We start from the raw sequence: 27922 nt of genomic DNA on the forward strand, positions 1-27922 counted from the left end.
ACTTGTTTGGGTGTTTGGGCAATTTTTGTGTTTTTTTTTTGCTATTTATTTCCCTTTTATTTTCTTTGTTATTGTATGTGTGTGTCTTGCTGTCGGTCACCCCTCTTGAGGGATATGACCAAGGTAGATTGATAGATAGATCTTTTAGACCCGCGAAGCTCTCAACCCGCGAACGTGGAACCGCCAAGTAGCGAGGTCCCACTCTACTATTGACACTCCTGCAATCACATTTGTGTTTGATGTGTTCCGGGTTTCAAACTATCGCGATATCCCAGCGTCAACCTCCATCGTTTATTACAGGAAACGAACTGCAATCATAGACGAGAACTCACTCCCATTATGGGGGGCGGAGGGAGCGAGCGAGCGAGCGAGGGAGGATCAGCCCCCCTCTCTTCCCTGTCACATGCGCGGCCATCCGCGCGGGACTCGGCAAAACACGGGGAAGAACGAAAACAACACACGAATCCCCCTTAAAGTTGGCGAAGGCTTTATTCTATCGAGGAATCTCCATATTTCTCGAATTCCCCAGTCAAGAAATGGATTTCATGTGTCCGTGAAGTGAAACTCCGCCATATTCGGAACATCCACCACGCCCGCGGGACAACTTCGTCGCTCGACACTTAAAAAAGTGTTGATAAAAGGTAAAAAAACTAATATTGTTTCGCCACTTGTACTTATTTAACACTCTTAAGTGTTAACACCCCCAAAATTCACAACTTCAAACCCTCCACCTTTGTGCGGTCGTCCCAGGGAGGGCGACGCCAGAAGCCGGCCACGATGACCCTGATGGCGGCGGGGGCTTGCTGCCTCAGCCCGGAGGCCAAAGAAGCTCGGAGGATCAACGACGAGATCGAGAGACAGCTACGCCGCGACAAACGGGACTCCAGGCGGGAATACAAACTTCTCTTGCTCGGTAACCTTTCAATTTATAACATGGTTTCCTCCGGGCTCTCCGGTTTCCTCCCACATTCCAAAGACATGCATTGCAGGTGAATTGGCCGGTCCAAATTGTCCCTAGGTGTGAATGAGCGAGTGAGTTGTCTGTCCCTGTGTGCCCTGCGATTGGCTGGCAACCAGTTCAGGGTGTCCACTGCCCGATGATTGCAGCACCCCCGCGACCCTACTGAGGATAAGCGGTGCAGCTGATGAGATGAGATAATTAAGTAGAATTTATTACATTTTCTTATTCAAATTATGCATTCATTTTCTGCATTAAATTATTGTTGGTAATGTACTGATTCAAGGGATAACCACAAACCTGTCTTTTTTTTCATTGTCTCCTTTTATATATATATATATATTATACCACAGCCATATCCCCCTAGTGGGAGGTGGCTTGAGTCATTTCTGACTCTTTTTGGGAGATTGATTCAAAGGAGGGGATTCCCATCCCCTCGCTCAACCCAACTGAGGTGTTGGAAGTCATTAGGTGACCAAACCCCCTAATGCTAAACGCCAAGCAGGGGGGCAACGGGTACCAAAGTTTAAGTCTTAGGTATGACACGGCCGAGGTTTGAACCACAACCTCCCAGTCTCGGGGCGGGCGCCATATCCCCAAGGCCACCAAGCTTTATACAACATAATACTTCGTAATATAATGCATCAAAGCAAGTGAGCCGTTTGAGAGCCGGCTCTCTTGAATGAGTTGAGCCGAAAAAGCCGGTTCTCTAAAAAGAGACGGACTTCCTTGCACTACACAACTCCCACATGAAATCCGAGGCTGCAGACGCATGCGCACAGTAGCATCAAACCGCTCGCTTGGTTTGCAACGGAAAAGAAACGATAGAGATAGCGGCGAACTCGTTTGACTTGATTGATTTGATAGTCTGTGTATACCGGTTGATACCCATAATTGACAAATTTGCGTTTTTACGTACAGATTTTCTTGTCCGTCGTACACGTCTTAAAATGTATTATCAACGTACTTTGTACGGCAAAATCGTACAGGTTGACAGGTACGGGGATGGGCGGAACCAGGATGTACTTGCTCAAGACGCACCGCAGGAAATGGTGCCCCTACAACCCTAGCAATTAAGGGATACACCCTCCCGACTTCATAACCACTTACTATATACAAAAAGTTGAAGTACAGTGAACCCCCAGGATACGACATTAAATCGTTCCGTCGATGGGATTGCAAAGTGAAATTGTCATATGGTGGAGAATGAAATCTATGGTAATGAACTCATTCAATGCCAGACACTTCTCTCAAATTTTTGAAGGCCAACAGATAATTTAGTTCTGTAGCTTTTATAAGGAGTTGACATTTCAAAAGAAAGCTTGAATGCCAAGTAAATAACAGAAGAGCGTTAATAAGTTTCTCGAAAATACTCGTTTCTTGGAAAAAGGGTGTATTTCCAGCAGAACTTCCACATAAGTGCCTTTTTAAAACACATACATGTGCTATCTCCATTATATAAACAATGCTTTCCATATACACAAGGACACTTTGCTTGCAAAATAACATTTTATCGCAAAAACACTACACTTTTGCGTGAATATTACTAGAACTTCTCAGCCCTCAATGATTCTGGTGAAGGTATCGTATGATTCGGGTTGCCATGGTGATCATGCACATGCACGAAACGTCATCCCTCTTCGTCCCGAAGATGACGGACAACGTTATCTTTCTTTTTTTCTCGGAAAGAATAAATCTTTGAAACGTTTACTGTCTGTACTTACTTTGTATTATATATATATTATATATATATTCGCTTTTCTCACTACACTGCGCGTACACTGAATACGGCGTCAAATTGTGGATGCCGGAAGTAAAACTAGGCAGTAGTGTGTTGACAAAGATCTGATCAAGGCCATTCCTGCCACACACACAAAAAGCAGAACGCGTTTCAAATTATTCAATCCATGATTTATATTTAGTGTTTGCTTGCTATTTTCTTCCAGTATGCATGAGTTTCCCTGTGTTAAATAAATTGTAGTGGAAACGGAATACATTTTTTTTTCTTATGTTTTTACAAATACAGCTGATAAATACTACCACAGATTAAAACTTGGTGAAAGAAAAAAAACTCAATCGTTTGATAATCTAAAAGTACCTCCCTGGATCATAATTTTATAGTGAGCCTATAGTATACGACTAACATCAACCTTAGAGCAGGCATGCCTAAAGTCCAGATTGGGAGCCAGTTACGGCCTGCGAAAAGGTGAAGCAACTGGAAGCTGTTTTTCACCACATCCTACGAGTCCTTCTTTGACACACTTTTTATGCCAAACAATTACAAGTCCGAGCCCCATGAGAATGTTTTTTTTCTACCACGTGGCCCCAGACCTGAAATGTTTCAAACAACACAAATTGTCTTTTATATTTTTGCAAAAAAAGGTCTTCTACAAAAACCCAGAAAGTCTGATCACATGGATCCAGGTGTTGAATGGGTCCATTTCTGACACACTTTAGTTCGATTTTCAACCTTGGGTGGTTTAAAAAGTCTCTCTCTACCGTTTTGATCTCCAGGCACCGGCGAGAGCGGCAAAAGCACCTTCATCAAGCAGATGAGGATCATCCACGGCCGAGGCTACTCCGACGATGACAAGAGGGCCTTCACTAGGCTGGTGTACCAGAACATCTTCACTGCCATGCAGGCCATGATCCAGGCCATGAAGACGCTGCAGATCCCCTACAAGCACCAACACAATAAGGTAGGCATTAAGGCTTTTCTGTGAAAGTTTTGTTTTTGGGGAGAACTTAAACATGGTGACATGCAAACTTACCTCTAGATGATGTTATTGCTGACTAAGAGTATACGACTAACAAGAACTTTAGAGCAGGCATGCTTTAAGTCCGGCTTGGGAGCCAGTTACGGCCTCTGATCAAATTTTTACTGGCCCGCGGCCTCTGTCATAAAGTTAGAATGTGGCACGTCAGTAATGTTTAACACAGTATACATTTGTATACTTTGTACCAGCGAAAAAATACATAATTCAGCATATCACAAGATTATGGGAGTAGCCCTGTAGGCCACCTTGCCCATGGGCTTGAAAATTTGACTATTTCCGAGATGTCAAAAAGGAAAATTGACTGTGAGGGCCACCGCTTCCAGGACGAGTGGAAATAGGAGTATTTTCTTCCACCGAAATCTGAAACAACTGCGTAATATGCAAGTGGGGGGGTGTGGTTTAATGTGGGCCTTTACTCCGCCGGGTGGAGTTAAAGAGCCTCATGGCACGAGGAAGAAAAGATCTCCTCAGTCTGTCCGTGGTACAAGACTGTGACAGAAGTCTGTCGCTGAAGCTGCTCTTCTGCCTGATTTGCGAAAAGACTAGCTGTTTTCAAAGAATATAATATCGAGAGGCACTGCCAGACAAAACATGCTGACAAGAAAACGCTGTGAAAAGGTGAAGCAACTGGAAGTTGTTTTAACAATGTAGCAGCGCTTTTTCACCACACCTTACGAGTCGAATGAAACTGCTGCAAAGGCGGGCTACGAGGTCGCCACACAAATCGCTAAGCACCATAAACCTTTCACGTAGGGTGAATTTATTAAAGACTGTTCAAAGAATGCCAGGCTGAATTGTAAGCCCCCATACATTTTCAGCTTACCAAATCTGCCTGGCTTTTTGAAAAGTTTGGACTACTATAGACCTACAAATAAAAACACAATTGCAGTGAATGAATGGTCTTAATTGTCATTATACAATAATACAACAAAATTGAAAGGTTTCTCCTTTCAGAGCAAGAAAACGATTTAGAGAGCGGCTGGCTAGCTGCACGCTAGCATCGGGTAATGTAGAGGTTTTCCACGAGTAGTACTTCCGAGTCATCATGGGTGATGGATCTAGCGTTGGTGACTAGCCACGTCCGGCAGTGGTGACTTAAGAGTTGTTAGCTTAGCTGTTAGTTTTCCTTTCTGACGCCGCCTCAGTCTATTCCTGTACACAATAACAATCCATGGAGCACCCGCTGGCGATCAGCATTTCTTTGCGCTCTTCTGACTTTCCTCAGAATCCCATTTAATTGATAAGTTTGTTTTCAATGTAACCAACCGCTAAAGCTACGAGCTGTCGTGTTTGTTTTGGTGGCCGTTTGTGCAAGGGCTGTTTGACTGACAGTTTACATTAGCCTATCACAGTCACGCACACACTGCTTGCAAACCTTGCCTTACCTTAATTGGGCAGTGCCATTGAAACTTACCTCCAATTGGCCGGTGCTGTTTAAACCTAAACTGTGAAATTTTGGTTTGGTCAAGCACTCCATCACTCAAATATAACTGGAACTACGAATCCTAGAAGAAAAACGCAGTGTCTTGCAATTACACTATTGCACTACGTCATATCATGATACCGATTTAATTTCAGTTAAAGTATTTTCACGCAGTTGGTTCTATGTCTGTTTTTAACGCATACACAGGGCGCACCACTCAATCGGGCGTTTTACGACAACACAGATAAGCTCACAAGCAAGTGCTATATTTTGTATGTTTAATGCTTTTAGTAACCTGTATTGTTTTGTACTTAAAGCATAAACATTTCATGAAATAATATGCTCTTTAAAGTTGTGTTTAACTTACTTTTGGAAGATGGGCTTCAATAGTTGGGCTTCTTCCTCCTCCGTGATAGTGTTCGAAAAAAGAGCGATCCAACCATTTTCTCAGCCGCATCAAGCTTTCATATTCCACTTTCGTTTCAAATGAAACGGCTCGCCTCTGTACACTTTACACCAGGGGTGTCAAACTCATTTGAACTCGGGGGCCACACGATAGAACAAACATTCTGTCGGGGGTCGGACAAGTAGATTAAAGAGAAAGAAAAAGAGAGATCAAGAAATAAGTATCTTGTTTTAGAACGATCTTGATGTTTCTGTGATGAGTCTATTTTTAAACTAAATTCAATTCAAAGTGTTTATTGTCATATGCACAGTGAAAAACCCCGTTTTCCTGCACAATAAAATTCTTACTTTGCTCTCCACACAGTTGTCACCCAAAAAAAAGGAAACTAAGGAATGGTTGGCATTTCTTGAATCCCAAGACTTTAACCTTTCGAATGATATTTGGAACGATGCATTTGAGTGACATCGTACAGACATTGTTTCCGTATATGTCTGAGACACGTATTTGCTTCTTTGCAAGCTTCCGGAATGTTAAGAGGGTAATAAGTTTGACTGAACTATCTGACTGTTTTGTCGACGTTCCCATTGTAGCGCCTTATAACCCGGTGCGCCTTATAGTGCGGAAAATACGGTAGTCGGAAATGCAAACAACGTCACAAAAGCATCCGATTCCACCCAAAAATCTGAATTGAGTATCAAGCCCTGCAGTGCGAACAGCAGCCCCAACTACGTCCGCCGCTTTGAAGAAAACGGAGACTTTTTTTTTTGTGTGCGCCTTATTGTCGTGAAAATACGGTAATGGTGCAGTCCTTGTAGGCATTTCTTGGCAGTTTACACAACGGCTGCTGCAGTCTCGGGGCCTGCTGCGTTGTGTTGACAGCACAGCGAAGCACTTCTGGTAATTTGTGGCCGTGTTTAGTTTCGGCCGTCCTGCCGCCAGACGCCAAAGTCGGTCCTGTTTAGCATTTCCACTGATGTTTTCCTTATACAGTAGACCCCCGGGTTATAGCGTCCCTGCCTCGTAATGGTTTCTTGTTACGACATTTTTCAACCCTCCCTTATGTCAGCAACAGGAACTATTTTGCATGGGCCAAAATGAGCAAAATTCAAACTTTTAGGGTTTGTACGGGTGCTTGGAGTTCTTGAAGATGCTTGAATTCTAATGTTGGTTTCTATGGATAAAAGGTTCTTTCATTTTGGGAGAAGTGCTAATAAATGCTTGGAATTGTTGCCATCTTTCTCAACGAGCCTACTCTTATTTTACTATGGCCTTTGCATTTAGATAGATACTTTATTCATCCCCGCAGGGAAATTCACACTTCCAGCAGCATCCCTGCGCTGGAGAACAAAACAATAATAAAGCAAAAAGAATACAATACACGAATACCCAATGTGAGGTGTTAATACCCAATGTAGCGTGATATATAGAGTATATATACAGAATACACACTGCAATAAAAATACAGTACCGTAAATTCCGGACTATAGAGCGCACCTGATTATAAGCCGCACCCACCACATTTTAAGAGGAAAACCGATTTTTGTACACACACAAGCCGCACCTGTATATAAGCCGCATGCGCCCACATTTAAACATGTAACACAAACACAAAATGAACCCAAACCCGACTTCAAGTCTCGCGATTGAAACTAAATGTCCTTCATTAAGGTCCACAGTCCAAAAATCACAGCCGGCGAAATGAACGGAAAATGATACCGGTACTTAAGGTTTGATGCAGACCTGCAGAGTCCGGGTCCCGTTGAAAGTAATCCAAGGAAAAAAGTGTATATTTCCAAAGGTAAGGGTGGGAAAAATATATCAGATGAACATATTTACTCACGCAACTCCTTTTTCTTTAACCAACTTTTTACCCCCTCTTCTTTCCTTGTCCGTCCCTCACCTTTAGCGGTCCCCACTTAAACTCGGCACCCCACGTTTGTTCCGCCCCTCGTTTTTCGTTCACCCGTGCAAAACATCAGAATAAGTGTCTAAAATAAATACAAATAAATACATTACAAAAATATACAGTTGCAAATTCATATTATACATGGGTTACACATATTTACAAAGAAAGACGGTACACCGAGAGACTTTTCAAAGTTTTAATAATAATAAAATAGCTTTGACAGGGCAGTTAATGGTAGCAACACTTACATAAAAAATTGAATTGCATAAATTGGCCGCATCACCGAATAAGCCGCAGGGTTGAAAGTTAGGGATAAAAGTAGTGGCTTATAGTCCGGAATTTACGGTAATCTGCAATGTGGGGGGTGTGGTTTAATGTGGGCCTTTACTCTGCCGGGTGGAGTTAAAGAGCCTAATGGCATGAGGAAGAAAAGATCTCCTCAGTCTGTCCGTGGTACAAGACAAGAAGAGAAACAGAAACAGAAAAAGAGACAGAGAGAAAGAAAAGGGGAGAGGTATAGAGAGATAATAATATATAAAAAAGAGGGGGAAAAGAAACAAAGAAAAATTAGAAGTGAAAGGGAGACAGTCCAAGAGATAGAGAAAAATAGTGAGTGTGAACAAGGGAAAGCGAGAGAGTGAAAGAGAAGGTAAGAAAGAGAGAAGAAGAGAGAAAGAAAAAAGAGGATATAATAATGAGAGAGAGAAACCGAGAAAAAGAGATGAGAAAGAAAGGGGGAGAGGTATATAGAGAGAATAATGTATAAAAAAGAGGGAGAAAAGAAACAGAAAAATTAGAAGTGAAAGGAGAGAATCAAAGAAAGATGGAGAGAAAGAGTCAGTGTGAAAAAGAAACAGAAAGCGAGAGAGTGAAATAAATGGAAAGAAAGGGTAAGAAAGAAAGAGAAAAAAAGAAGATAGAAAGACTGAAATGATAAAAAAAGAGAACAAAACAGAGAAAGCGATAGAGAGACCGAAAGAGATAGAGCTTTAGTTTGGCAACACCTGGCGGACGTATTTAAAACCGCAGCTCATTTTTCTCTCTCGCTTCTCTCAGTGATGTCTGGCGGACCGGATCAAAACCCTAGGCGGGCCGGATCCGGCCAATAGGCCGGATGTTTGACACCTGTGTGTTAGATGCTAGTCTGCTATTGGCTGAACTCTCATCACACAATGCCTTTGATTCATCAATTTTATTGATGAGTTGTTGCAGCCCTAGCCTACATTTAGCAGGGAAACTAAACCTATCCCGGCTTAATCCCTTACCTTGGTTTTTCTGCAATATCCCCCTGCTGGTGGATTTAAGGTCTTCACTCATAGCCTAACAAATACAATATGCCATCATATAATATAACAAAATACTGTCCAGAATATTCTTCTAGCCCCTTTTCAAGGCTTCTTCATTTTCCCCCAAGCTGATGTTTTTGAGTTTTACCTCGCCCTGATGTAGGTTTCAGATCACTGCAATTAGAGACCCGGAAAGCCGAAGTGCCGTCGGAAAGGAAAGCAAAATACTGAGAGTGCATCTTTTATTGCCCAAGCCCGATTCAAGCCTACGCTCATTCGATAATTATTGACTCCATTTGAAGATGATCTACTAGAATGGAGGTGTCCAGTATGCGGCCCGCGGGACCGATCGGGGCCGCGGAAGGGTCCGATCCGGCCTGTGAGGCGACGCTGTGAGAAGCGCAAGAGCAAGACGAGCCGCGGGTTTAGATATGTTGCTAAAGCCAGGCCAAACCAATCACAAAGACACTGTAGCTTCATTTCTTTCTTTCCTTCTCTTGCTCTATCCTCCCTCTCTCTGCCCTTCTCTTGCTCTCCTACTCTCTTTTCTGTTCCTATGACACTCTCTCTTTCTTTCTCACTTACCCACTCTTTTGCTTTCCCCCTCTGTCTCTCTTTCCTTTTTTTTTTCTTGTTCTGTTGCTTTATCTTTTCTCATTTCTCTCTCACCTTCTCTCTTTTTCTGTATATCTCTTCTTATTATTACCCTCTGCTTTATTTCTCTCATCTCCTTTGCTCTTTTTCTTTTTCATTTTCCTTTTGTCTTTCTCTTTCTAGCTTTCTTTCTCTGTCTTTATCTCGCTTCTGTTTCTTTTCTTGTTTCTCTCTTGCCCATTGCTGTCTTTCTTTCTCCCTTTCCTTTTCTTGTTCTTTCTCTTTTTTGTCTCTTTCCATCTCCCTCTCTCTTTCTTGCTCTATCTCCTCTCTCTCTCTGTAGCTCTCATGCTCTATCTCTTTTCTGTTCCTATCACATTCTCTTTCTTTACCCATTCTTATGCTTCCCCTCTCCGTCTGTCTCTCCTTCTTTTTTTCCCTCTTTTTTTTTTCTTGCTCTGTTGCTCTTTTATCTCGTTCTTGCTCTTTTCTCTCTCTGGCCTTCTCTCTTTGTCTGTATCTCTTCTCATTATTTCCCTCTTCTTTATTTCTTTCATCTCCCTTGCTCTTTTTCTTCCTCATTTCCTTTTATCTTTCTCTTTCCATCTTTATCTCTCTATCTCTGTCTCTATCACGCTTCTGTTTTTGTCTTTCTTTCTCCCTTTCCTTTTCTCGTTCTTTTTTGTCTCTTTATTTTTTATCGCTTTATCCTCTCTCTCTGCCCCTTTCTTGCTCTCTCTATCTAGCTCAATCTCTCTCTCTTTTCTGTTCCTATCACATTCTATTTCTTTCTCTCTTACCCACTCTTACGCTTTCCCACTCTGACTGTCTCTCTTTCCTTCTTTTTTCCTTTTTTTTCTCTTTCCGTTGCTCTTTTCTTGTTCTTTCTCTTTTCTCTCTCTCTCTCTCGCCTTCTCTCTTTTCTGTATATCTCTTCTCATTATTTTCCTCTTCATTTCCCTCATCTCCTTTGTTCTTTTTCTTTCTCATTTTCCTTTTGTCTCCATCTTTCTCTAACTCCTTTCTCTCCTGTTTTTTTTCTTTCTCCCATTTGTTTCTCTCTTCATTGCTGTCTTTCTCACTTTCCTTTTCTCGGTCTTTCTCTTTTCTTTTGTCCCCTTTGATTTCTCTAACTTGTTCTCTCTCTTTTCTTTTTCTCTTTTTTTTTTTTTAATTTCTCCCACTTTCAGTCCCTGTCATACGATTCGGGCATTCGTGAGAGCTTTTTTTCTAGAATTTGGCCCCAGAGCTGAAATGAGGTTTACACCCCTATACTGCAAGGTTATTACTTATTACATAAATAAGTCACTTATAAACAATTCCTTGAAATATTAGTTGAAGGTGTGGAGCGTGGTGTTATTCTCTTAACAAATGAATACATGTCCCTCGGGCAGTCTTTGCTTTGTTTTACAGCTGCAATATTCATCCATTAATAAAACAATTGTGAACTGCCCAACTCACGGTCCGCGGGCCAAATGTGGCCTGCCACATTGTTTTATGTGGGACGCGAAACAATGCTGAGAGAAGCACTATTGTATGGTATTGTACTGTATTTATTCAGCCAGTGTAAACCATAAACATGATATATACAAGAAATCGTTTGACACGCAAACACTCAAGAATGATAAAATAATAGATTTAAAAGAATACAGTAAAAAAGATATTGTAGTGTATAATACAAGGTAATTACCGTATTTTCCGCACTATAAGGCGCACCTAAAAGTCTTAATTTTTTTCAAAAGCTGACCATGCGCCTTATAATACAGTGCGCCTTATATATGGATCAATATTAAAGCGCAAGGTCTCGCAACTTACGCAACAGCCGCCGACTCGATTTTCCCCCAAACCCGGAGTAGTCCCTGGTGTATGCTGGGATTCATATACCGGCGTTTCATTGGCTAACCAATGTGTCAATCATCATTCCAGCGGCACACTAGACAAGGTCTCACGGCACATTAGTTTAAGGGAATACTAAAAATACCCCAAGAAACAACACCTGTGCTTCTTTGCAGAAGTTCAAAATGTGAAGTATTAATCAGTGTTCTCGTTTGCTTGTCCTAGACGCATCATTTTTGCTGGGGACGCATAGTGTCAAATCAACGTGCGTCCCCGGGACGCAACGTTTTTGACACCAAATTGTCATTATTACCTGATTACTTTTCTTTTTTACCGCACTCCAAACTTTTCATCAGGCAGATCTGCCATTGTTGTTTTGGTCTCGCGCCGATCTCGGCAAATGAGATCTCGTTGCTTCGAGATGACGTCATTGTTGTGGCGGTTGTCGAGTGAAAGAGAAAGTATGCCTCCGGAAATGAAATGAAATGAAATGAAAAAAAATTGCTAATTTCTTCAGTGTCGGTAATAAGTCAAAACATAAAACAGAAAGTGGTAACAACGGCAATAGTTCCGGCACAAAAAAAAGAGAGAAATTCTTCGGAAGATCGCGGAGGCAAGGAAAACACGTGTGTTGAAGCGAACGATTTGACGAAAGAAAATAAACAAAAGAATACTAGCAAGAAAAGGACTTTTCTGCCCAAATGGACTCAATTATATTCCTGGTGACGCTATGAGGAGGATGATAATGGATTGGACCTTGAAAAGGCATTACAACTGTGGCGGGACAGCAAACCACGAAGAATATATGAACTGAAAAATCTGAAGTGATAACTGCTTTGTATTACCAATTAACTGTGATGATTAAAACTGCATGAATATATAAATATTTCAGCAATATTATTTTGTATAATGTACAATATTGTGAACTAAAAAATCTGAAGTGATAACCGTTTTGTATTACCAATTAACTGTGATGATGGGGCGGCAGTAGCTCAGGAGGTAGAGCGCTCGTCTTGGCATCAAGGGATCCCAGTTCGAATCCCGGCTCGTCCGTGTTACATGTCGAAGTGTCCTTGGGTAAGACACTGAACCCCTAATACATGAATATATAGATTTATATGATATATTTGGCGCCGATTTACAATTTCAACCGCGATAACGCTAAATTTGGGGGACCCATAGATCTCTCTCGGGACCCATCACTTTTCACAGGTAAAATGAACACCGATTTATTTTACAAATGCTCAGGTGACTACACTACAAGATATACGGCTATAATACGGTCAATAAAATGGTGTACGAACCCTGAATCAAAACTCATTAAAATGGCTCTTTCAGCGCGGAAGTAAAATGGCATCCACTCCGCCAGGAACTATCCGGTGCAAGGCGGATAAAGATTCCTGGAAGACGACCGGCGGCCGAGCTGGAGGAGATTACTCCGAAGAGGTTTTTACCTGGAACTCCGCGGCAACGGCACTTAGGCAGCCCGGCCTAAATGCATTTCGCAGGAAGCGTTCGATGCACTCATGCGATGATTAAATGCCAGGCGCACCCACACTAGCTTCCTAGGCTGTCCTCCTCCATTTTCTTTTCTTTTATAGCGTTTTGGATGTATTGAGTCAACCCGCCGGGATGTTTTTGTCACCGACGAAAAAGGAGGTTCGACAAGTGCAGTCTTGCAAGCGATGTTTTTGGCCTCTCCCTTGAAAAAGCTGGGAAACCATACGCAACTCCTCGCACACAAACTTTCCCTGCAGTGTTATTAATTCAGTAATACTATGGCAAAAGATCACACAATTTATCGTGGCAAGTATCGGTAGCATCACATTTGTGGGGGTGGTTAACCCAGGAAAAGAGAACTTTTGTGTGAAATTGCGTACTGCCATCAAAGAATAGAATACAATACCGTATTTTCCGCACTATAAGGCGCACCTAAAAGCCTTTATTTTTTTCAAAAGCTGACCATGCGCCTTATAACACAGTGCGCCTTATATATGGATCAATATTAAGTCGCAAAGTCTCGCAACTAAGGCTAGCAGCCGCCGACTCGATTTTCCCCCGAAGGCGAAGTCGTCCGCGGTGTATGCTGGGATTTATATACCGGCGTTTCATTGGCTAACCAATGTGTCAATCATCATTTGAAACGATCACTATTGGCTAAAGTTATTCAGAGGTAAAGGGGGCGGATCCTTTTTATCATTTACAGGCTCGCATAGGCTAAAGGGGCGAAACAAAGCCTGCAATTGGCCGGAAAAGATGAATGTGAATCACACGTTGGGTTGCACTACGGCATAGAAAAAACATTTAATATTCTGTATTTGTCAATATTTGACTCTCCTGGATTTACTACACTCACGGTTGTAAGAAGACCATGGTTACGTTTCATTATTGAACGTGATGGCTGCAAGAGAACTTAAGTGAGCTATGCGGCTTTATATTTTCCCGGTATCTTGTTTAAGAACGATCTTGATGTTTCTGTGATGAGTCTATTTTTAAACAATATTCAAATCAAAGTGTTTATTGTCATATACACAGTAAAGAACCCCGTTTCCCTGCACAATAAAATTCCTACTTTGCTGTCCACACAGTTACCAGCGAAAAATAAAATAGAAACTAAGAAATGGTTGGCATTCCTTGAAGGAACAGAGAAGATAAGGTTATAAAACAAGGAGGATAAGGTTATAGTTATAATTTACACAATATTTACACAAAGAGGGCAGCGTGGTTGGCGCGTGTGCGGCACAGTTCTAAGGTCGTGGGAACCTCCTGTGTGGGTTCAAATCCAGCTCCCAGACTTCCTGTGCGGAGTTTGTATGTTCTCCCCCGTGCTTGCGTGGGTTTCCTCCGGGCACTCCGGTTTCCTCCCACATTCCAAAGACATGCATTTCAGGTGCAAATTGTCCCTAGGTGTGAATGAGCGAGTGAGTTGTCTGTCCCTGTGGGCCCTGCGATTGGCTGGCAACCAGTTCAGGGTGTCCCCTGCCCGTTTTCCTATTTGCTGCTGTGCACCCAGCATACCACACTGTAATGCAGTACGTTAGAACAGAGTAGAAAGAGAAGTGAGGCAAAGGACAAGCCTATTAGAGTCTCTAGTTTGTGAAATGGACACCTCCCAGGCAATGTTCCCTGTCATTTTCCTTACGGGTCTGAGCGTTCACACAAAGTCGGTGAGCAACGCTTGAAACAACAGTGAGCAACCATGATCCCAAGTGTGGCAAGATAATTCATTATCAAACATGTCCAAAACTTGACATCAAGTTACATTTTGCTGAGTTTCCGGCAATGGAAAGTAGTTTTTCTCTTTTGAATGAATTGACTCATGTATTATTGCGACGGTTGTACGGCCTACAAACGTCCTTTGTTCTTACAATTCTTTCACAAGATATCCATTTCTTTTTTTTTTCCTGATATATTTTGTGGCATAATATTAACATTTTGGGGGGCTTATTGAGTCAGTTGTAAGATACAGAACTGTACTTAATCAAATTTTTAGTGGAAGTACCATGTTGGCAACAAGATTAACTTGATATCATTGGAAATTATTTGAATGCAACACAAACTTTTTCTTCTTTTTTTCCGTGTTTTTTTTTCTACTTGTTTTTAAATTCCTTTAAAAAAAATCTTATTGTGTTTATTTTTTCCAAGCTGTTACTTTTTTCTTTTTGTTCTCTATTTACTTTTTTCCTACATTTCTTTCTTTACTTTTTTCTGGCTTTTTTCAAAAATTTTCCTTCTTTTTTTTTTGTTTTTTTTTCTCAGCTTTTCACTACTTTTTCATTTTGGTATTTTTTTCTTTTTTGTTCTATTACCCTCTTCCTTTAAGTCATTTTGCGCATAATTTTACTTAATATTTGGTCATGTTGGGATGAAAGAAGCAAAAACAACCTGAAGAGCCGTTTCCTTTTAGTGAGCCAAGCCGAAGAAGCCGGTTCTCGACAAACTCTACTAACTTAACTCAACTTCGTTCTACTTCGACTCGACTTCAAAATACCGCATTTAGGACACAACGTCAACGAACCCGTGTATTTGGACCTTCATGCACTGTAACTTTGACTTAAGTCGCTTCTTAATTAGCAATTTTGAGCCATCATTTTTTTCCGCTGGCTCGATTTTCTTGTGCGCTGAGAATGTGCGAGCAGTGCGCAATTGCGCACACGCGCAGCTTTGAGGGAACACTGCTCCCAGGTCCATTATCTGCACCGCTTATCCTCAGTAGGGTCGCGGGGGTGCTGGAGCCCATCCCAGCTCAGTAGCCTAGATGGTAAGGCGCCCGCTTTGAGACTGGGAGGTTCGGGTTCGCGCCCCGGCCGAGTCATTCCTAAGACTTAAAAAGTGGTCGGCGGCGCCCTCTGTTGGCTGCGGCTGCATCGGCTCGCTACAACGGGTCAGGTGCAATCGACATTTCGTTCTGTGTACATTGTTACACAGAATGACAATACAAGGAAATTATTATTATTATTATTATTACACCCTAAACTGCTAGCCACACAGGGACAGACAACTCACTCGCTCATTCACACCTTGGGACAATTCTGACCGGCCAATTAACCTGACATGCGTGTTTTCGGAATGTGGTAGGAAACCCACGCAGGCACGGGGAGAACATGCAAACTCCACACAGGAGGTTTGATCTCACGACCTCAGAACTGTGTTGCACATGTGATTTTTCTCCTATTAGAACAGTCGTACAGTTTTATTTTTCATCCCACATGTTCCTGTTTCTAAATAGATTTGTCAGGTTTTCAATGTAAATCTCTTGAATTTCTGTCTCAAGGTAATTAGCTTGTTTTTATATTACTAAATATAAAAAAAAATGTTTCTCAGACACACACACATGAAGTAACGTTTCAATAATCAGTCTAATTGCATCTCTTGTATGTTTATCAATCTTGTATTCTTTTATTGTGAAATGCTCATGTGAATTTTCTCCCTGAAGTATAATAAATTACGCCCACGCTGTGGGCGGGGTCTTTTTCCCTTGTAACAACATCACATGAAGGACGAGAGGAATCTGCTCTTGGTATGATTCGATTTTAACTATATATATGTATTTTATTTGGGTAAATATGGCCACGAAATATTCTTAATAATGATTGACTTTAACAAGATTTCATTCATTTCTTTGCATCCCTTTGCTAAGGCCAACGCCAGAACCGTCAGCGAGGTGAATGTAGAGACCGTGACGACGTTCACCAAAACCTACGCGGACGCCATCAGGAGCCTGTGGGCCGACCCGGGGATCCAAGAATGTTACAGTCGCAAAAGGGAATACCAGCTCTCCGACTCGGCCAAATAGTGAGTGCGCTGTAAATATCCACCTCACCCACCGCCACCACGGTTTCCTTCTCTAGCCATTCATATGACCCACTTGGCTCCAGGCTATGGCTCGCTGCTAGCCACTGATGTTATTTGAAAGAAAGTCTTAAAAGGCATTGAATTTATTAGTCAAAAAATAATGCTTTAATTGGCATTAAAATGTCTTAAATCCAATTTTTGAAAAATTTGAACACAAAGATTTACCGTAAATTCCGGACTATAAGCCGCTACTTTTTTCCCAAACTTTCAAACATGTGTCTACTGGGAGGTCGCTGGTTCGCGCCTCGGCCGAGTCATACCTAATTGGTAAAATGGCGGCGCCCTCTGTTGGCTGCGGCTGCATCGGCTCGCTACAACGGGTCAGGTGTATCGACATTTCGTTCTGTGTACATTGTTACAAAGAATGACAATACAAAGGAAATTATTATTATTATTATTATTATTCAGCGGCCAATTTAGGGAATTTTTCTAACGGCCGCCAGCGGCGCTCGAGTACTAAAGGGTAAGATTTAGACCGGTAGAATATATGCGCAGAGGAAGACTGCAACTTCTTGGCTTGACTAGCGGCGAGAAATCTTTCACTAAAACTGGCCGCATGCGAAAGGCAACTTTTTTGCAAGTCTGCCAGTGGATCCTAAAAAAAAATCCACCATCACCAACGGGTTCCGAAAAGCCGGTCAGGGAGGAGGGCACAGAATCAGGAGTGGATGGGAGAGTGGGACGACGTCTATATGACAACGTTTCTTTCCGACACTGAGGAAAACGACTTTGATGGCTTCAGTTCTAAGGAGGAAGATGAGGACGGTTTACCGTGATTTTTACAATTACAGTATGTTTTTTTAACAGACCCGTTTACTGTGTTGCGAGCGTGTTGCTAGCGTGTTGCTACCATTAACTGCCCAGATGAAAGTTATATTATTATTATTAAAGCTTTGAAAACTCGGTGTACAGTCTTTCTTTGTAAATATGTGTAACCATGTATAATATGTATTTGCAACTGTATATTTTTGTAATTTATTTCTTTGTATTTATTTTGGAAACTTATTCTATTATGTTTTGGACGGGCGAACTAAAAAGAAGGGGCGTAACAAACGCGGGCTGACGGGAAGTGGGGACTGGTAAAGGTGAGTGTTTGTGGACACGGCGGACAATAGTGGATATATATTTTTCCCACCCTTACCTTTGGAAATATGCACTTCTTTCCTTTGATTACTTTCAACGGGAGCCGGACTCTGCAGGTCTGCATCAAACCTTAAGTACCGGTATCATTTTCTGTGCATTTTGCCGGCTGTGATTTTTGGACTGTGCACTTTAATGAAGGATATTCAGTTACAATCGCGGGACTTAAAGTCGGGTCTGGGTTAATTTTGTGTTACATTTTTTTAATGTGGGCGCATGCGGCTTATATACAGGTGCAGCTTGTGTAAATACAAAATCTGTTTTCCTCTTAAAATGTGGTGGGTGCGGCTTATAATCAGGTGCGCTCTATAGCCCGGAATTTACGGTAGTAATATTAGTTGTCCACATCCACGAAGTACCATTTTTTTTTTTTTCTTCTAGCATGTGTTTTTATGATGTTCAAAATTGGTGATATATTTTTACACTGGACTACAAAAGTCATTTCTCATGCATCATGAAAAGTAAAACATTTAAAAAGCATTAAAATATTGGTTTAAAATTGCCTATAATCCATGTGCTGTTTTTCTTGTTTTGTTTCCTTTGTGTGTTTTTCTTTGTCAATTAAGTCTGACATTTAAATTTAAATTTCAAAAGGTATGAAAGTCTTGAATTGAACTTGTTTGAGCTGTAAGAACCCTGATAAAGGTTGCTTCATCCTTCAGGGTTATGCAAGTGGACATTTCCACCCTTTTCCCACTGTTTTCTTCTCTAGCAGGAGAAAAGTTATGCTTGAAACGAGTTTTCCTGGAAACGGATATTTTTAAGAAACTTAACAATGTTCAATTGCTGTTTACTAAATGAGAAGGGTAAAGAATATATACAGTATTTTTAATGAAAGATGAGAGTTCAAGCTGTATTTTATATATGCAGTATGCCAATATAGATCTATCTATCTATCTATCCACCTTGGTCTTATCCCTCAAGAGGGGTGACCGACCGCAAGACAAACACATACAATAACAAAGAAAATAAAAGGGAAAAAATAGCAAAAAACACACACAAATATTTTTGGCCCATGGTCAACCCAAATGCCCAAACACCCAAACAAGTTAGGCACCTCGGCACCCAAGTTGGTCATGCTTTCGTCCCTCCAGATGAAACGGGACACAAGAAAGCAGCCATGTCAACGCACTCTTCTGTTCAACTGCAGGGCCTGACAGATTTCACTGGTTTACCCCTGCCGCATCATACAGGTGCCCTGCCCATCCCCTTCTAAACATCCCACTATCCTTTCACAACACCAATATCAGATTTCTGGTTTGCCCGCGTCCCTGCGTCCTAGACGCATCATTTTTGCTGGGGACGCATCGGGTCAAATCAACGTGCGTCCCCGGGACGAAACTTGTCATTATTAGCCGATTACATTTTTTTAAACAAAGATTTCCGCACTCCAAACTTTTCGTCAGGCAGATCCGCCATTGTTGTTTTGGTCTCGCGGTTCGAGTTTTCGTCCGCACGCCGATCTCGGCAAACGAGATCTCGTTGCTTCGAGATGACGTCATTGATGTGGTGCTTGTCGTCGATTTAAGGTGAAAATGAACACAAAATTGGTCATTTCTTCAGTGTCAGTAATAAGTCGAAACATAATGCCGAAAGTGATAACAACGGCAATGATTCCGGCACGAAAAAACGGCGGAGAAATTCTTCAGAAGATTGCGGAGGCAAGGAAGACACGTGTGTTGGAGCGAACGATTCGACGAAAGAAATTAAGCAAAAGAAAACTCCTGGCAAGAAAAGGACTTTTCTGCCAAAATTGACTTAATTTTATTCCTGGTTACGCTATGAGGAGGATGATAATGGATTGGACCTTGAGAAGGTATTACAACAGTGGTGTGACAGCAAACCATGAAGAATATATGAACTGAAAGATCTGAAGTGATAACTGCTTTGTATTACCAATTAACTGTGATGATTAAAACTGAATGAAAATATAGATTAATATAATTATTTCAGCAATAATATTTTGTATAGTGTACAATATTGTGGTGAACTGAAAAATCTTGAAGTGATAACTGATTTGTATTACCAACAGGGTTGGGTAGGGTTACTTTAACTGGATTACTTTCAATGACTTTTGGATGACTCCAATACCAAATATGCTAATAAAAGACAAAAGAAACTAAATATGAATAAAATGACACAATTTTGTGCAGGGTTGGGGAGTAACGGAATACATGGAACAGCAAAAATGATGTCGGCAAGCTGTTTGGATTTTATTTTCATTTTGTTTCGGTCGCATTTTATGTTCGTTTTGCCGGAGATCAAAGAGATCAAAGCCAGGAGAGAAAGCTTATCACGTGTTGTGAGTCATCATTTTATTCATATTTAGTTTCTTTTGTCTTTTATTAGCATATTTGGTATTGGAGTCATCCAAAAGTCATTGAAAGTAATCCAGTTAAAGGAACCCTACCCAACCCTGATTACCAATAAACTGTGATGATTAAAACCGAATGAAAATATAGATTTATATGATATATTTGTCGCCAATTTACAATTTCAACCCTGATAACACAAAATTTTGGGGAGCTCTCTGTTGGGACCCATAGATTTTTGAGCATGCGAGTCCCCGGGACCCATCACTTTTCACAGGTCAAATGAACGGGGGATTTTGTAAGGTTTATTGTTCTATATTCTTTGTCAATTATCCATTATCCGTTATCGATCAAATCATAATACGCTACAAAGCCAAGGGGCTGAGACACTTGCTCCCAACCAAGAGGCTGAGTGTTAGGTTTAAGTCCCCAACATTTTTAATAAAACGCTCTGAAATAAAAGAAGACATAGAGAATCGGTCATTTAGAATTGGTTATTTTATTAATCATTATCATGAGAGCGGCGGAGACCAGGCTGTTACAAATCTCCTCCTCGCTCTGAACAAGTCCCCGAACCCTCCCTTCTAATATTAAGGTTCTTGGAGAAAAACAACTTGAGTTATGGCATGCACAGGTCAGGGTGCACCCACTGGAATGTGAAAGAGACAGAAACAAAAAACAACTCATGGCCTTGAGGAAAAGCTTACGGCTGAAAACTATACAATAAGGGCTGAGAACACTTATAACATATTAATGTCAACTGTAGGATAAATATATGTATATAATTCCCACACTGAGTCAAGGTCCTAGCCACAGAGCCAAGCAGCGATCAGTGCGAATGCACCGTTCCCGGAGGTACTGCAATACCGGGCCGGTGCGTGGAGTGGACAGAGCAAGCTCTTATTCCATCTCCCGATTGCAAAAATCGATTGGAACTAAATGTCCTTCATAAATAATATACAAATCCAGAACCACAGGTCAAATGAACACTGCAATATAAATGAGAACTACATTTTCTGTTGGCTTTCAAAAATGAGTCAAAGTAGCCAAATTAGGCTGGCACCAACTCTTCCTATTTGGGGGGACCATTCAATGAGTTAATAGACTTTCAAAAAATTGTGCCTGGAATCTAAGAAAACTCCAACCAATTTATTTCCCTGAATCCCATCTCCAGCTACCTGAACGACTTGGACCGCATCGCCGACGCCGCCTACCTGCCTTCCCAGCAGGACGTTCTGCGGGTCAGGGTGCCCACCACGGGCATCATCGAGTACCCCTTCGACCTGGAGAACATGGTTTTCAGAATGGTAGACGTGGGCGGGCAGCGTTCGGAGAGGAGAAAGTGGATCCACTGTTTCGAGAAAGTCACCTCCATTATGTTCCTGGTGGCGCTCAGCGAGTACGATCAAGTGCTGGTGGAATCGGTACACGAGGTGATGCCTCCATCAGCCTCCAGGGGGAGCTCTTGAGTCACTCTTCACTTTGTTTACCCTCTATTATTTTCTTTTCTTTTGAAGAATCGCATGGAGGAGAGCATGGCCTTGTTCCGGACGATCATCACCTACGAGTGGTTCGAGGAGTCCTCGGTCATCTTGTTCCTTAACAAGATTGATTTGCTGGAGGAGAAAATCATGCACTCGCATCTGGTCGACTACTTTCCGGAATATAACGGTGAGCAAAAGGGAGGACGTGCGTTAAATACGCAAGTGGAAAGAAGAATTACAACTTTTCGGGTGACGTTTCTTCTGCCCTATATTCTAAATTGTCACAGTTTGAGATGAAAATGTTTTTTTATAGTGTTGGAATTTAAACTATCAAAATGTAGGGTTTACCAAATTGTTCGAACTCGTTATCTGACTCCATTAACCAAACATGACCTACATTCATCCATTATGGGGCGGATTTTTATTATTCCTAATAGCAGATCTATCTACCGTAAATTCCGGACTATAGAGCGCACCTGATTATAAGCCTAGCCACCACATTTTAAGAGGAAAACCAATTTTGTACTTACACAAGCCGCACCTTTATATAAGCCGAATGCGCCCACATTAATGAAATTATCTATCTATCTATCATTAATAGAATGTAACACAAACACAAAATTAACCCCAAATTTTTTTTTTTTTGGATGATGAGGTTTTTATTACAGTTCCTACAATGAATGAGTCACAACATTAGCTTTTCTGCTGGCTTTGATCTCTTTGATCTCAGTAGCAGTTCCCTCTGAAAACTGCCAAACAAAGCAGATCAAAGAGCTTTCTTTTCAATTTACATAAAATAGATTTTAGAATATCACAATACATTTGTACATCCATTTTAACAAGATACTTTTAACAAGAGATCGTATAGTGGATTTTTAACGTTTACAATGAATTCAACATACTTTTCTTTAGTCTGAATTTTAACCAACATTATCCTTTTTAATGTATATGAGAAAATAGAAATAAAAACAATAATGAGTATAAAAGCGGGTACAATTTACCTGCAAATGAATGAGTAACAACATTAGCTTTTCTGCTGGCTTTGATCTCTACAAGGGGAATTACATTTTAGTAAAACAGAAACAAAACGAAAATAAATCGAAACAGCTTGACAATATCAATCACATTACTGTGCATGTTGAGACATTTGTCAGCTGGGGTTATAATGTTTAAAATACCTTTTTTGTGAAGCACCAAAAGATGTGTCTTACCGTTGGCAGCTCTCTCTGCAGACTGCCAACAAAACCCCGCCTCCCGGTCACATGTCAGAATCCAAAACCAAACCCCACCCCATACCAGCAGGTGGCACTGTTGGACTCATCCTTGCAGGACACTTACCAAAAACTATACACATATTTCAGCAGGAATTTCAATAAAACAAAAGTTATTATTACACCCGTTACATACACCCCCCTGAAATTCTGCTAAATATGGGAGTGCTACACTAAACAGAAAAAAAATTACATGCAAAAGTGTTTAGTCCCGCGATTGAAACTGAATGTCCTCCATTAAAGTATGATACTGGTACTTAAGGTTTGATGCAGACCTGCAGAGTCCGGGTCCCGTTGAAAGTAATCCAAGGAAAAAAGTGTATATTTCCAAAGGTAAGGGTCCGCCGTGTCCACAAACACTGACCTTTACCGCTCCCAACTTCCCGTCAGCCCGCGTTTGTTACGCCCCTTATTTCAGAATAAGTGTCTAAAATAAATACATTACAAAAATATACAGCTGCAAATACATATTATACACGGTTACACATATTTACAAAGAAAGACGATACACAGAGTTTTCAAAGCTTTAATAATAATAATATAACTTTCATCCCAAACGGTGCCTGACAGGGCAGTTAATGGTAGCAACACGCTAGCAACATGCTCGCAACACAGTAAACGAGTCTGTTAAAAAAACATACCGTACTTGTAAAAATCACGGTAAACCGTCCTCATCTTCCTCCTTAGAACTGAAGCCATCAAAGTCGTCTTCCTCAGTGTCGGAAAGAAACTTTGTTATATAGACGTCGTCCCACGCTCTCATCCACTCCTGATTCTGTGCCCTCCTCTCCGTCACGCAGCAGACCGGCTTTTCGGAACCCATTGGTGATGGTGGATTTTTTTATGCTGGCCCACGCTGTCAGGATCCACTGGCAGACTTGCGAAAAAGTTGCCTTTCGCACGCGGCCAGTTTTAGTGAAGTTGCAGTCTTCCTCTGCGCATATATTCCACTGGTCTAAATCTTACCTTTTGTACTCGAGCGCCGCTAGCGGCCGTTAGAAAAATGACATAAATTGGGCGCATCACTGAATAAGCGGCAGGGTTGAAAGTTTGGGGAAAAAGTAGCGGCTTATAGTCCGGAATTTACAGTAAGTGTAAACAGGAGACGGCCCCCATCCGAGTAGCCCGGGATCATTTATACATTTCAACAAACAAACAAAGCAAAGACATCCTACTATTTCGCTATTGGCTATGTGTCATCTGCATCTAACTTTAGCTTTCTCTTATTGGTTATCTTCTCCCCGCATGATGGGGTGTCGGCTCCTCCCATGGGCGTGCCAAGGTAGTTGTTTTGTGCCCAACAATCTCTGGTCGTCCTGCGTCAGTCCACCCAGGCATCCTGTTATCAGAAATGTCCTAGACAAAATATCTTCCACACAGCCTGCCCTGACCTTTTGTTGTTCATTGAACTAAAGCACAGTCAGTGAATATCTTTACTGCATTAAACTGAATACATGTAACTTGTAGTCAATCGTATAAAATCTTTTATAGTCAAATGTATAAAATCCTTTAATAGTTATAAATCTGCATTTTTATTTTATTTTTGTGCTCTGTTTTCATTAATTGATCTTTTGGGTAGTAATTATTTGTTATACATGAAATATTTTAATAATTTTGACCAGGTTTTTTTCAATATGACATTTTTCTGCATTGGTATCGGGTCACATGGTATCAACACTCACACTATTGATTGTGGTCTTGTCGAAATGAATTATTTGATGTACACTAAAATATAACTATAGTGGTAGCTAGAGCTCTTGTTGGTGATAGGAAAGAGTGGAGAAGTGATGTGAAAGGATAGTGTGATGTTTAGACGTGTTCTAAGGGATGGAAGGGCAGCCGGTTCTTTCTAGTGAGCCGAGCCGAAGGAGCCGGTTCTCGAAAAACACTACCTACTTTACTTAACTTCGTTCTACTTCGACATTGACTTCTAAATACGGCATTTAGAACAGAACGTCAGGGAAACCCGTGTATTTTGACCTCCATGCACTGTATTTTTGACTTAATTGGCTTCTTAATTAGCAATTTCGAGCCCTGATTTTTGTGAGTGGGCTAGATTTTCATGTGCGCAGAGTGCGCAATTGTGCATACACGCAGCTTAGAGGGAACATTGTTCCTGAGCCCTGTCATAGATCGATAACAGCACTTGATTTTAGTCATCAAAGTCAAGAAAAACGTTCTTTTAATCTGTGCTGGATTTCTTCCTTTGAATGTACTTGAAACTTTGGTCTTGAAAGTGCTTGAATTTGGTCATGGATAAGAAAACCCTCATCTGGTTGCCGTTGCTTTTCAGCGTTGAGTGACATTTCAGAGTATTGTATTTAAAAAAAAGCAGACATGAGGTTCAGGTATTTCTCTATCCATTTTTTGAGTGCGCTTGCTTTCAACCTTCTTCCCGGGCGCCCGTTTCAGGTCCGCAACGAGACCTGAAGGCGGGCCAGGAGTTCATCCTCAACATGTTCGTCAACCTGCATCCCAACCGCAAGAAGCTGATCTATTACCACTTCACCTGCGCCACCGACACCGACAACATCCGCTTCGTCTTCCACGCCGTCAAGGACCACATCCTGCAAGGCAACCTGGAGGACTACAACCTGGTGTGAAGCGGAGGTACGGCGACGCGGGGAGCAGGAGGGGAGACGCGGTTGAAAACCTGACAGGTTCGATGGGGCCGGAAAGGCCGCCGACGGTACTACTGATGCGGTTTAAAGGTTTGATTCCCGAACTGCCGCAGGAGCGTGTACGAGGACCTCGCCCGGAGGTTCAATGCCCGGGCCCTGTTTGTGAGTTGCCACACTTTGAAGTAGGAAGCTGACATGGAAAGCATTTATTTCGATCTTTGACATCCAGCCCATAAGAGGGAACTTGAGCTCAATTTTAAAGCCCCAGTTTGGATTACATAGCGACCCCTGGGGGTTTAAATAGCGACCCTTTGCACACATGACGGGCGGCAGTGGCTCAGAGCGCTCGTCTCGGGATCAAGAGATCGCAGTTCGAATCCCGGCTCCTCCGTGTTACATGTCAAAGTGTCCTTGGGTAAGACACTGAACCCCTAATGCCCCCAATAAGCAGGTTAGCGCCTTACATGGCTGCACGGCCGCTATTGGGAAATGTGAAGCACACTTTGGGAAGTCTTGACTTGAAAAGCGCTACATAAATGCAGATCATTTCATTTCATGACGAAACCATGACGGACGGCAGTAAACCCTAGAAAACTGTGGACGAGGCCAGTAAACAGACGGCAGCAAAAAAGCGATACCATTCGTTGGCAATGACTAGTCACAAATATTGAGAAGCTGTCGGTTGAGGTGGCTCACCAAGACCTACAACCATTCACTCGCTCACTCACACCGAGGGACAATTTCGGAACCACTTATTAACTTATTGCACGTCTTTGGAATCTGGGAGGAAACCCCAGCAGGCACAGGGAGAACATGCAAACTCTGCATGAGGAGGCCAGTAGCTGGACTTGAGCCCTTGATCCCGGTCTTTGTGGGGACCAGAGTACCCAGATGAAACTCAGGCAGGCACGGGGAGTACATGCAAACTCTGCTCGAGGAGGCCGGTAGCTGGAATTGAGCCCTTAATCCCAATCTTTGTGGGGACCAGAGTACTCCGATGAAACTCAGGCAGGCACAGGGAGTACATGTAAACTCTGCTCGAGGAGGGGAGGCCGGTAGCTGGACTTGAGCCCTTGATCCCCGGTCTTTGTGGGGACCAGAGTACCCAGATGAAACTCAGGCAGGCACAGGGAGTACATGTAAACTCTGCTCGAGGAGGGGAGGCCGGTAGCTGGACTTGAGCCCTTGATCCCCGGTCTTTGTGGGGACCAGAGTACCCAGATGTAACTCAGGCAGGCACAGGGAGTACATGCAAACTCTGCTCGAGGAGCCCGGTAGCTGGACTTGAGCCCTTGATCCCCGGTCTTTGTGGGGACCAGAGTACCCAGATGTAACTCAGGCAGGCACAGGGAGTACATGCAAACTCTGCTCGAGGAGGCCGGTAGCTGGACTTGAGCCCTTGATCCTGGTCTTTGTGGGGACCAGAGTACCCAGATGAAACTCATGCAGGCACAGGGAATACATGCAAACTCTGCTTGAGGAGGCCGGTAGCTGCACTCAAGCCCTTGATCCCGGTCTTTGTGGGGACCAGAGTACCCAGATGAAACTCATGCAGGCACAGGGAGTACATGCAAATTCTGCTCGAGGAGGCCGGTAGCTGGACTTGAGCCCTTGATCCCGGTCTTTGTGGGTACCAGAGTACCCAGATGAAACTCAGGCAGGCTCGGGGAGTACATGCAAACTGCTGGAGGAGGCCGGTAGCTGGACTTCGTGGGGCTGACAGGCTAACTACTCATCCACCGTGCTGCCCACAATTAGAACTTTTATAAGAATAATAACAACATTGATACAAATAATGAGCGTAAATCCACTGTGGATCATTTAGAAACTGGAGGGCACGGGGAGAACATGCAAATGCCACACCAGGGCTGGAATTTAACCCGGGACCCCTGAACTTTGAGGCGATTGTGCGATTAGCAACACTCTCTCGTCGCTATCGTAACTGTCAACGCAAAACGTCATAGTTATCCATGTCATTGTCATTTACAGTGCCTTGCAAAAGGATTGCCCCCCAAGAATGTTTTGACATTGCCATGTTTCAGGCTTCAAACTAATGGATAAAAATCTAAAATATTTTCCAAAAATCAACAACATGTGAGACACATTCGTGAATAGAAACTAAATTTATTCAACTCCATAGATTTTCGAATAAATGAAACTTGAAATGTAGGTGTTGCAAAAATATTGGCCCCTTATGAGTTAATGCTTTGTACTACCTCCCTTTTTGGGCATGTGTCCATTGATTTTACACATGTTGATAGAGAAATGTTTGCCCATTCTTCCTTACAGAAAAGCTCAAGTTAATGGTGATCATTTGTGCTTGGCATTTTTCACATCTTTCCATGCTTATAGCATCGATGTCTGGACTTTGGCTCGGCCATCCGAACACCTTTATATTGTGTCCAAATCGCCTTCTGTTTGGCTCAATCCATCTTCCCTTTAATTTGAAATACCTTGCCAGTCACTGCTAAAGAAAAGCAACTCCAAAACTTGATGCTGCCACCACCATGTTTGACAGTGGAGATGGTGTTTTCAGGGTTATCTGCAGTATTT

General features: G+C 42.2%; 1 protein-coding gene and 1 pseudogene across 1 annotated transcript; one reads left to right on the forward strand and one right to left on the reverse strand.

Annotated features, from left to right (window-relative positions):
- Positions 1 to 363: 363 nt before the first annotated feature.
- LOC148350151 (guanine nucleotide-binding protein G(q) subunit alpha-like) lies at positions 364 to 25993 on the forward strand. Its single transcript, XM_088319678.1, has 7 exons — positions 364 to 641; positions 751 to 913; positions 3473 to 3657; positions 16327 to 16481; positions 21168 to 21426; positions 21511 to 21664; positions 25161 to 25993. The coding sequence occupies exons 2-7, from the start codon at positions 778 to 780 to the stop codon at positions 25349 to 25351; spliced, it is 1080 nt and encodes a 359-aa protein (XP_088175804.1). The 5' UTR covers positions 364 to 641; positions 751 to 777; the 3' UTR covers positions 25352 to 25993.
- LOC148350152 (U2 spliceosomal RNA) lies at positions 20827 to 20950 on the reverse strand (annotated as a pseudogene).
- Positions 25994 to 27922: the final 1929 nt, after the last annotated feature.

This window comes from Urocampus carinirostris, chromosome 16, assembly GCF_059441175.1.
Source record: "Urocampus carinirostris isolate Australia breed hairy pipefish chromosome 16, RoL_Ucar_1.0, whole genome shotgun sequence".
NCBI classification, from domain to species: domain Eukaryota; kingdom Metazoa; phylum Chordata; class Actinopteri; order Syngnathiformes; family Syngnathidae; genus Urocampus; species Urocampus carinirostris.